This window comes from Genypterus blacodes, unplaced genomic scaffold (assembly GCF_046128005.1).
Source record: "Genypterus blacodes isolate CSIRO-AG114 ecotype Tasmania unplaced genomic scaffold, CSIRO-AGI_Gbla_v1 ptg000029l_1, whole genome shotgun sequence".
Lineage (NCBI taxonomy): Eukaryota > Metazoa > Chordata > Actinopteri > Ophidiiformes > Ophidiidae > Genypterus > Genypterus blacodes.
Window position 1 is genome coordinate 7,295,001 of NW_027466842.1, and position 12,500 is coordinate 7,307,500.

At 43.8% G+C, this 12,500-nt stretch overlaps 1 protein-coding gene across 1 annotated transcript in view; it reads left to right on the forward strand.

Moving 5' to 3' along the window:
- Window positions 1–12,500, forward strand: part of LOC142994173 (ephrin type-A receptor 3-like) — a 75,321-nt gene that overhangs the window by 34,246 nt on the left and 28,575 nt on the right. The window contains exons 6-9 of the mRNA XM_076144891.1: window positions 5,832–5,987; window positions 9,235–9,570; window positions 10,445–10,557; window positions 11,385–11,556. Coding sequence (XP_076001006.1) covers window positions 5,832–5,987; window positions 9,235–9,570; window positions 10,445–10,557; window positions 11,385–11,556 — 777 coding nt within the window. The remainder of the gene's footprint in view (window positions 1–5,831; window positions 5,988–9,234; window positions 9,571–10,444; window positions 10,558–11,384; window positions 11,557–12,500) is intronic.

Genomic DNA, 12,500 nt, shown 5'->3' on the forward strand with positions numbered 1-12,500 from the left:
CCCTCTCACCCAGTCTCCAATAAAATTCCAAACAAAAGAACTGACCTGCAAATAGGTGCAAATAATCACACAGACGCACACCCACACAGACGCATGCCCACACAGACGCACACCCACCATCAAGTGACCAAGTGACATAAAAATACAAGCACCTTCCTTGCCCCTGCAACAGTGAATGAAGGATTGACACAATGGAAGAGAGAGAGCGCTTCAGCCTGTGCTTTCCCTTGGTCGCTCTCAGTAATTGGCTGGTATCCAGAGGACAGAGAGTAGATCAAAACAGGCTTGAGTGTACTCATCTGCTTCATGTAGTGGACATCACAAAGCATTTCATATACTTGGTGAGAACACAGCATGGCCCTGCCCTGAGGTGTCAATCACTGAGCCATTTGTCTCCGCCGCAGACACCCATCAGATCCCGCCCCGGCACTGAAACCATGTGATCCTGTCTTGTCTTCTCCTCGCAAGACTATCAAGCAGGGAGACATAGCTGCTGCTGTATTCGCCGACAAAGACGACCACAGTTGACGTTTTTACTGTCACGTCATCAACGCCAAGTGCTGCAATTGTAATAAAAGGCTCCCTACAGCTGTAAGTGCAAAGCAAACACGCAGATCAATATCCGGATCTGGGCCAAACTGCACCTGTTGACGGTTCATTTTTGGATACACATGCCTGAATTATTTGCTTAGCCATCTCAGATATGTCAAATCAAACATGGATGAATGCCTCATGTTGCCAAGAAAGTACCAAAACAAAGTCAATCCCTTTCTGGATCTGCCACAACGTCTGATCAGCTTTTTCTTGACCCACATCTCACCTATCTACCAAAAAAACCATTGAAATCTACCCCTCCTTTTTCTTCAGACATCCTGCTGACAGACAAACAAAAGAGATCAAAACATAATATTCTTGGCAGAGTTAACCGCGCGAGTGTAGCCCGTGTTAACGCTAGGTGATTATTTCCAGACACACAATCGGAAGAATTAAACATGTATGTTCGGGCATAATTCTCCAGCTCGGCCCGTTTTTGTAAATTATAGCTGCTGTTCTTCAGCTCTATGGAAACTACAGCTCATTTTTCTGTTCTGGATATATTATCAACAAACAATTTTCATGCATGTAAGCAACGCAGGGAGAAGCATTTAAGCAGATTTAATGGAGGAGCATACAGTATGTCATCTATTTAATTTGACTGATAATACATGCCAGCAGAGACTGTTTCAATTTAACCACATCCAAACATGCCCCTAGATACCCATATAAGGTCATGCCTCATCAGAAATATGTTTATATGTATACCAGTAAATCTATACGTATGGTTCTTCCCTCATCTGACGCCAAAACACACACTTTCCTCACTTTATCGCTGTAATAATTCTGTTACGCTTCCTGCAGCTGTTGCATTAATTGGTGACAGAATTGGTCTAAATATTGTCTGTAATTCTTCGTTCGGTGAGTAATAAACATCAGGTAGGGAAATAATAAATGTCCTCATTATAGTGATACTGAATGACATTGAGTCAACAAATATTGGAATTAGTCTGGGGTCCATTAGTTCTGACTGCAGCATTATGAATGTGGCTGTAGATTGTGAGCAGTAGCTGCAGTATCATGTGACCTTATTGTAAATGGTGAACTGCTGGGAAAACTAAAAGGGTGGTCTGGTGTGTGTGTTTACTTATTTTTGTGTTTGTGTTTGTTACTTATTTCCCAGAAAGTAAAGGAGAGGGTAGGCGAGGAAAGCAAAGCAAAGCAAAGTAAAGGAAGAAGTTTGAGCTGATTTAAAGGCAGAAGTGTGCTCAGGAATATTGTCCTGTGTCCGTGCGTGCGTCTGGTGTGTGTGTTTGGTCGTGTGTGTGTGTGTTTCAGAGGATTAATATCACGGTGGTAAATGTTGTTATGGAATGATTAAGGCTAGAGAGGGTCACCGCTGACATCTCTTTTCCACACATACTCACCCCTCCTCATTAAAAGACGTTGTCCCACATGCATGTAATACAACACACACTTTTCACATATTCAACATAACATTCAACATTTTATATAATAGAATTCAGCCCACAAATCCGACCCTGAAGTTGTTGTTTTGTCTGCATTTGGACTTGCTGCCTACAGGAAATAACCATAGTCTTCTAAAAGTATGTTTCACGGGCATTTTTTACATATACACAAACAGACAAACACAAACAGACAGACACAAACACACACACACACACACAACCTCGGTGGCTTTAAAGGACGTCAGATTCAATCTCATCAGACTTCTCCACTGATGCTTGATGTATCAATTTTTAAGCAGTTGGCCTCAACTAACACCTGAATAGTCGAAACACACACACACACACAGACACACGCTCACACACACACACACACACATACACACACACACACACACACACACACACACACACACACGCGCGCGCGCAGAAACACAGACTGCTCTGTGCTCGAGGAGCTGTGGCACTGGAGGGGTACTAGAACGGTTCCATCTTGAAAGCTTGTTGCCATGGTGACCATTATGGAGCCTATCTCCCATGGGCCAGCAAGCTTTACACAACTTCCCTCTCAAAAGAACACACACATGCACACGGACTGCCCCCTCCGCCCTGTGAACACACACAAACACATCCACTCTCCTCTATCTGACCTTTTAGGTAATGCCAGTAGGGAAGCAAGTGCAGTCGTTCTAATTGCCCATTATTGGAACGACCGCGCGTGAATTTGTCTGCGAGTTGAGGCGACGTACTGGAACATTTAAGGTAATGAAAAAGCCCCAAACTCAGCAGCTTGTGTCAGTCACATCAATGATGTTGTTACAACACGCGCACACTTTCACACCTGCGTGTCACCATCACACCTCTGCTCACACAGGACGACAACCTTAGCGCGGATGTTAGTTTAATTGTTAGAACTGCTTTTCCACTACTGCGGTATCGGCTTTCTATCTACAAAAGCACCTTCAGTAATGGACTCATTCCTCCCAGGTGTACTACCGAACACCATAGGAAATCCTTTCTCCATGTGGCCATTGGACTCTATAATAAATCCACCTCGGGTCGGGGTGGGACGGTGGGGACATAGGGATGTGAGCCCCCCCCAACCTGCTTCACTGTCACTTTATAGCATATCGCACCACATGTTGCTGTATATCAGACATACACACGTGTATGCTGTAGTTTTATAGATTGTAATTACTCATACCTCACAGTCAGATGCACATTTGCACTTTGTAACCTTGTCCTCCTTATGTACTTGTACTGTCATGTACTGTTCCCCCGTTGTATCTACTTCGTACCCCCTATTGTGTGTACTTGTCTACTTGCATTCTTGCACGTTTCTTATTGCACTAGTTAGGTGATTTCTGGTTCTCGTTTTCATTCTGCACTGGACTGAATCTGTTGCACAGTAATTTCCCTCTAGATAATAAACTTTCATCTTATCTTATCTTTAGATGTATGACATTGTGTGGGGGTGTGTGTGTTAAAGAATTTTTTTTTTTTTCTGGACATATTCCATTCATTCCACACCAGAATAGAACTGAGTGTTAGAGAGAAGGTGAATATAATAGACTAGAAATGAATAGAATAGAATAGAATAGAATAGAATAGAATAGAATAGAATAGAAAAGTCTTCTTAATCAGTGTGTGGTGACTGAGGGTGTGTCTTGAGTACTGGTACTATATCATATCTAAGAGCTATCGATTGGCATAAATACACTGACTCTCTCTGGTGACCGGATGAATATTTAATAAGACACTGGATCTGAGGTCACTCTGTGTCTTTAGAAGATGCAATGTACACACCAGGAGTTGCATTAGCACACACACACACACACACACACACACACACGCACACACACACACACACACACACACACACATACTCATATGTATTCAGTCTATAACTTGACAGCAACTTTGAGGATGAAGTAAAATTGGAGTTGCCTTATTGTTTCACAACCCATTTTTGTCTAAGTTTTGTCTATCCTTCTATTCTCCTGTGTGCGCTGTGTATAGGTGTGTGTGTGTTTGTGTGTGTGTGTGTGTGTGGGGGGGGGGGGGGTTGGTGTGAGCACTGTCTTATTTCCAAATCTGCGGTGAATCATTAATCATAAGGGAACAAAGTCAAGTTACACCTTTCCCATGGGGCACAAAGAGAGAGAGAGAGAGAGTGAGAACAAGCAAGAGTCTAAACCTGTCGCAGATTGAGAGGAGAAAGATTCACTCCGACAGCCAAGCCGCCATACTCGCATAAAGTTTGCTATCGGGCAGTTGTGCGGACGCCAGGCTTGGCACGGGGGCATCTCATCTGTCCTCTAGCACCGAGGTCCTTTGTGCCTTTGAGCCTGGCCAGACCCCAGAGCCAGGACTCTCCGGATGAAACATCCCCGGAGAAAAGCCGCTTTTCCAGGCTGCTTCAACAGCCAACAGAACACACACACACACACACACACACACACACACACACACACACAATCACTTGCACTGCACATACACACCCATTACCTTGGTATCTGACGGAAGGGAGGGAAAGAGAGCAGAAGCCCTTTGAGAATTAATGCTCCCTTTCTTTCCTTCCTTCCTTCCCTTTATTTCTTTTTTCTCTGCTTCTCTCCTCTCTCGCTCTCACCATATCCTCTGTTTCCACCCTCCTCTCTCTTGTACCCTCTCTTCTCCTCCATCTGATACGCAGACACACACATGCACACACACCCCTCTTCCAGTGTTCTCTCTGGTCTTTTGGGGATTGTGCTAGTGGACTTTGCTCCCCTATGATGAATGATTTGCCTAAAAATACTGTCTGCATGCGAACTTACACTACTTTTAGGCCTCTTTTATTCTATTCCTCTATCCACGGGCTAACTGCTATGTTGAGTATGTTTGTGTGTGTGTCTGTGAACGTGTATGTTTGTGTGTACTTGAGAGTGTGATAATTTACAGCCTTTCTAGAACGAGTGATGTGTAGCTTGATTAAATCCGTGACCTTCACTACCGGCGCAAGCAATCAGCAGGCGAACACACAGCCACACACACACACACCCACACGCACTCCCCCCGTACTTAACACATTCTCACACACGAACGTGCAATCAGCACCTGGCGGATTCCATCGTGCCATCGAGCCTCCTTTTTGCACACACAGCCACACACACACACACACACACACACAGGCCAAGAATGGAATTGCATTTCAGGCAGCGTCATTTACCTCACACAGGGCTTTGTGCACTGTAATACTATTAGGATTAGGATACCAGGCTTATGAATGTATAAATAAATACATGCGTAATCTATATCCAGATTACCAAAGGGAAAGTCAGGAATTCCATTTTACAGCCAAGGATGCTGATGGAAAATCAGTCAGGTCCCCGATCTATTTCAGCAGGCTGCTCTTGTTGAGCTGTAGCACCGTTTCCTCTTCCCCACTTTTATGACTCCACATAATGAAGAATACGCAGCCACTGTAACAGCCACTGCAATAGTCAGATTATGTTATTGTGACCTGCAACTGCAGCGAGTGTGTGTGTATATTCGCTCCCCTGTTGCCTGAGGATATAATGCTTACATAACGGGAATGACAGTTGATCTGCCGTTGACCTCGCGATTTTACATGCATTTCACCTCATGTAAACACATCCAGTATAGACCCAATGTCACAACACATCACATCAAACGTTGCTTTCTTGCACTTTGCCATGGGTGTTTCACGGTTCATCTACAAACCTGTAATAGCGCCATTGCACTCAAACGCCTGTTCTGTGTTTTTCTACATCCTGTGACACAGAATCTGAACTTTGTGTTTCTCTTCTCTTTGTTTCCTTTCCCCAGCGTGCAGACCGGGCACCTACAAGGCCTCCGCCACAGACGCCTACTGCACCAAGTGTCCCCCGCACAGCACGTCCCTGCAAGAGCAAGCTGTCGAGTGCGTGTGTGAGAAGGGCTTCCACCGTGCCGAGACAGACCCGCGCTCCATGTCCTGCACCCGTGAGTTAGAGTTCAAGTTAAACAGAAAGGGTCCCCGATTTGATACTTGATCACAAATACATTTCAAAATGACATATATACATAAACACACATCCATGTCTCATAGCTGTGAGGACATTATGAACAGTGACATCGATGTTAGGAAGCTGCAGATATTACTTTGCCTATTTTGTTATTACCCTTCTTCTGTGTGCCGGTACAAATCGGACACACATGTGTGACAACAAACGCATACGCAGAGCCCAGAGGGACACGACATTCTCGGTAACAAAGAGAAGGCAGAGAACAGAGAGGGTGCGGAGGGGAGAGCAAGCAACAGAGGACAGAAAGTGATGGATTGAGATAGAAGGAGGGATAGGGGGTGGAAAGGACAGCGACACGGCGGGAGAAAGGAATGTGCAGGAACACATCAACACACACATACACACACATCTACCAAAACCCATGATTAGGTTATGGTAGATTACACTCATTAATCCTTGTAGCAGGTGAGATGTGACAGGTGATATCAGCTAGAAATGACTAACGGTTTGTTCAAATGCAGACACCCCAAGCGCACACACACACACACACACACACACACACACACATACATGTACACAAACACACTTACACGGGCTCAGAGTTATCTGGACACCCCACTCAATCTCGTCACTGTTTTTTTGCTCTCTTGAATTGCAAGGAGTATCAAGGGGAATGGAGGGATAAACGAAACAAGTAGAAGGTAGAAAGAGGTAGGGTTAGGGTAGAAAGAGGTAGAGAATTAGAGAGGTGCTTAAAATGCACATATGGTGGAACAGCATGGGGACAATCAGAATTGTATCATCAATGACATAAATGGCGGATCAGTTGAAGTTATGATGGTGGACAGTTAACGCCAAGTGTATCATTTTTGTTACCCGGGTTTCGGAGACCTCTATGTCATCCAAATGACTAGTACTTTCCTGAAAAACCTTTTGTATGCAATGTGATACATGTCTTCTGCCCTCTTGTGGATTATCCGGGCACTGCAGGCAGTAGAGTGTTGTTAAAAGCCACATCCAAAATGGCTAGCGTCACAGAGTGGCTCAGACATTGTTGGCAGGGAAATCTTTGCTAATATTGAATAAGTGACGGTAAGAATAACTTTAAAATTGTTACTGATATTTCAATATGAATATTTACTGTGTTGAAGCAACTATAAACTCAGTTTATATTTTGTATCTTATTTCATAGAAAGATTGTGTTGAAAATGTGTATATCAAAATTAATACTGCAGCTATTAGCGTCAGGTGTACAGTAAAAAAAAATAAAGTCATGTTATTGCATTTCATGATGCGATCTGCATTATGCTTACCACAATGCCAAAAACACTTCTTAGATTATTTAATTAAACTAATTCAAGATTAAAATGTCATAGTTAAGATATAGTATCACATCATTTCACATCAATTCCACTGGTCGAACACCTGCAAGAGAGAGGTATCAATGATGTGAAAAAGGATTGCGTTGATCATTCCCCAACATTAGACACCTGACAGAGATGCAAGCACTGCACAGGAAATTATTTCTCACATGTAAACCGTGGGAAATGGAAAGTAGCAAAATAGTGCAATAGTGCAAATAATGCAAAATAGAGAGCTTGTAAAAGCGCTCGTGTTTACAAAAAGCTGAATAAAATCAGTTGACGTGTTCCAAATGTTCCAAATAATAAATAATATATATTTTGTCTCAAAACGAGACATTATTTTGTTCAATGAATATCCATGAATGCCTGACGAATCAAATATGATACAAAAAAAATCCTATATGTAAATAATTTCCAAATATTTTGGTTTTGTATTTTGTGAAAAGGTGCAATAAACACTTCAATTTCAAAAAATTAGAATTTTCGGACTATTATTTGATGGGTCAGGGTTAAATGTGGCCTGGGGATAGTGGGGAAAGGAGAGAGGTAAAGAAAGACAGAATTAGCACCCTTTCAGCAGATTGATGACCGACAGCTTCAATTATCCCCAGCACGGCCTCCATCCCCCTCCATCCCCTGCATCCAGCCTCCCTCCATCCCCCTTGCACTTTAGAGAAGCTCGCTGCTGGGAAAGGCTAAACGGAAAAGTCCTGTGTCCTGCCTGCAGCCCCCTGGGGCTCACTGCTAAGTCAGGACCTGATGAGATGTCAAGCTGAGTGGGTATCCACTGCCAGAAACCTACACACTGGGATACCTGCATCACGCCGGCGCCGATTGCCTGCATTTCTCCTGCCAAACCGTTAACTTGGGGGCTGTTTATCTGTTCTTGTTCCTCTTTTGTGATATTTAAAACCTCGATCCTGAAGAAAAAGTGTTCAGCTGCAGATTTAGTCATTTTTCTTATCAAACGACTAGTTAGTCAGCGCCAAGTGCAGGTCCACACGTTCTGTAGCTGTAAACGCTCGCAGTGGTTCAGCGGTTTTTACTGTGCAGCAGCAGTAGGAAGTATTCAGTTTGCATTAACGGTAACTTAAGCCGGCCGCAGGCTCGCATGCTTGGGTTAAGGTTGCACACAAACACACGCACACACACACACACACACGCACACCAGACACGCATGCACACCAGACACGCAGGAAGTGTTCCACACACACACACACACACAGATGTAACATGTACATACAAATGTGAGCATAAATCAGTATAAATAATTTAAAGAGGCAAAGATCTATCTGTTTACTTCAAATACTATAAAATACCTTTGTGCACTGTATTATTGATATATATATTTATAGTTGATTTGATGTTGAAAATAGTTGTTGATTCACTCATCCAGATCTTTGTCCACTCACCTTTTATTCTCTTGTTTAGTTGTATATAATATATTTCCGTCTCAAAGCCTAACATTCACATTTTATCCAGATCCATTAATCCAACATTCTTTTTCTTATTCCAATCAATAAGGATTCTATACCAAATTTGGTAATAACAGAACATGGAGAGAATGCACATGTAAAGAATGCACATGTAAAGAATGTACATTTGAGTGAATATTGGATTATTTGTTCAGTATCTTATAGTTTGAAATAGTGATGGATAATGATGAATGGAAGGACTAACGAGGTAACATCATTTCTTCATTCTTTTTTATATTAGTGTATATATACATATATATATATGTAATTTTGTTGAATTTGACCTTTTCATCATAGGTTTTACAATTATTTGAGTTAGTTTAATGTCATAGCGTCAATTGTACGACTGTATATATAAAACATACTTCTTGTTATCCACCACCAGGTCCTCCATCTGCCCCAGAGAACCCGATCTCCACTGTGAACGAGACCTGCCTCACCCTGGAGTGGTCGCCTCCCCGGGATACAGGGGGCCGGGGAGACATCACCTACAGCCTTCACTGCAGGAAGTGTTCCGGCGACAGCAGGAAGTGCACTCCATGCGGGAGCAGCGTCCATTTTGTGCCCAGACAGTTTGGCCTCTCCTCAACCACAGTGCTGGTCACCGACCTGCAGCCGGACTCCAACTACAGCTTAACCGTCGAGAGCCAGAATGGAGTGTCGGACCTCAGTCCCATACCCAGAGGAAGGGTGACCATCAATGTAACCACATCGCAGACAGGTGAGCGATCCAGGAGTTGCATTAGCACACACACACACACACACACATAGCTTACATTTGTGGACATGCTTCTCTCTCAGTATAATTACATCACATAATTTAAAACAAAATTCTCAGTTGCAATTTATTGTGTGCTTCAAAGAGACTATTTTTCTAAATTGTGTTCCGTCTCTTCCTCACATTTTGGTTACAAAGACGAGAGGAAAGCCAGAGTGACATGTCTGTGCCTGTGCCATCAAATACACATAATCATATGTTCATCTCCTACAGTGTGAGACTGTAGGCAATTAGAGCAAGAAAAGTGCATAGGACAAGATGGGGATGACTAATAGGCCCTGTAATGGTGTGTGTGTGACCGAGGTTTGTGTACGTGTAATTAGAGAAGAGGGAAAGGTGAAGGAGCTGTTAGATGTTGTTAACCTCGTTAAGAGCCCCACATGTCACACGTGTTGCTCTTGACTGCATCAACACATGTACAGGCGAGCAAGGGCACAAACACTCCTCCAGCCCACACACACTCGTGGACCTATTCGAGATGGTCGGCTCGGAAGTCAAGGGTTCTGGATTTGCACACAACATGCACAGGCAGGTGTCATGTGTCACACTTCATCCTATCAATCGCACATGAATCAAACACCTCATAAGCTCCTATCTGTGCCTTCTCGTTAGTGAGATTACACGGCGCACGCACGCACACACACACACACACACACACACACACACACGTGACACTGCCCTCATTATAGTACAGCAGTTTGTCTCTTTGTTTCACTCCTTCATTTCTGTCCTTTTTCATGACGTCTTTGCATGCTTTCGCACCTTTCCCCTGCTGCATCGCTCGCCTGTTCACCCCTTGTTCCTTGTTGTCTTTCAGTGAGCGTGGTGCTTAAGGAGAGGCGGAGCAAGGACAGTGTGACTTTGGCCTGGCAGGGCCCAGAGAGACCCAACGGAGCCATAGTGGAGTATGAGGTCATCTACTACGAGAAGGTGGGAGACACACTCAGACAACACAAAACTCCCTGTTGCTTTCTTCCTCTACGCTTTCTTCTTCTACGCTTGTAGCTGTATTGCTTTAGGGCACATGAGTAATGATTTGTTCACAGACAAACATCCCTGCCTGTTCCTCTTGTCTATACTCCGTCCGTCTTCCTCCTCCCTACTTCCCTCTCCTCTCCCCTACTGCTCAGTCTGAGCCAATTAACCACACATCTGTCGAACAAACCTTGTAAAACATGGCCAAGGTGATCAAATTAAGTCTGCATCTGTGTGTGTGTGTGGGGTGGGGGGTGGGGGGGGGGGGGGTTTGGCTGGCAGCGGCAAAATAGTGTTAATCCATGTTGTACACTGTTCCATTAGGTAGCGTATCAGCCTTTGAGTGCTGGGAATCAGCTTACTGACCGACATACACTACTTATTCTTTATTCATCTTCCTACACACTAATTTGCAAGCACACACACACGCACACACACACACAAATACATACAAGGTAGTCAAGGAATTTGTAAAGCTTAGCACAGCTACTATAACCTCACCGCCCCCAGTGTTGGATAAAATTTTTGACTTAACGCAAGCTCATCTATAAATGTGTCCAAATGTTTCAGTAACGAACATATGGATACTTAGTTTATGTGACCCTGAATTTTGATTAATCTTTTTGAGCTTTAGATTATTTTCTCACATTTCCTTTTCGCCATCTCGTAATATCGCCAGTTCCATCGCCTTTGTATAAACATTAATATCTGTTATTGCTCTGACATTGTCAACGGGAAGTTGGAATTTAATCACTTCTCTCTTCTTCTTCTTCTCTGTCCAGAACCAGCGGGAGCAGAACTACACAGTTCTGAAGACTCGCTCCAACATGATGACGGTGGACGGGCTGAAGCCGGGGACCACCTACGTGTTCAGGGTGCGGGCGCGGACTGATGGCGGCTACGGCGGCTACGGCAGCTACGGCGGAGAGATAGAGCTGGAAACGAGCCACGAAGGTGACGGGAGACGTTGGCCTGTTTAACAGAACGTGAACAAGCTCTTTTTAAACTAATTTCCTTGCACTTTTTCTTCCACCCTCCAGGTTTTCGCCTCTTTTCTCCCACCACTCAGTTGTTCAAATAGTGACAAAACTCCAAAAGCAATCCACGTTATCTGTGAAATAAAACCGAGTTAGAATTTCGGTCTGGTGGTTTGATCTCCATGGAACATCTGGATACCTGCACGACCAAACTGACCCCATAGCCTCATTATTTACCTTTCAGCCTGGTTTAACTCCACCCACCTGTCAGCACAAGTCATCAAAGAAGATCTGCTCCTGTGTTTCCCTTTTCTTTCATGCATAGGCAGCGTCTTGTAATTTAAGAATGGAAGCAGAGGTGTGTGTGTGTATGTGTCTGTGCGTGTCTGTGTGTGTTTGTATGTGTGTGTGTTGCTGCACAGGCAAGAAAGTATCAGCCATTTGTCCTTTGCTCCTGTTTTACTGTCATCCACTTTCATCATCTCTTCATTATGTGCTATAGGATTTTCTGTCTTAGAGAGCCCATAATGCTCTCTTCAAAGTGAATATGGATTCCTGACAGGCAGTCGGGAGGGATAAATCACTGGATGTACAGCACTACACTATGTAGACTGTGTGTCCAGCCTACAACAGGCACACATTAACCTACTAATCATTTTAAGATCAATCAAAATGATTGAAAGTGGGACTGAAAGTGGCCTGCTGACGAATACCACAGAATTCGTTCTTCCACGAATGTTACTGTGAAGTGTCACTCAAGTCTTCATCTTCCTCATCCATAGTCAACAAAGTATGTGAGGCCACTAAAACAAAGTGTGTGACGCCAGTTTATATGTCATCTATTTAAAGGTGTTAGTGAGCCTTCATGCTGTGGCTTCACAGTCAAGTTCAGAGCTGCACGGTAATGTTCATCTGACCCAG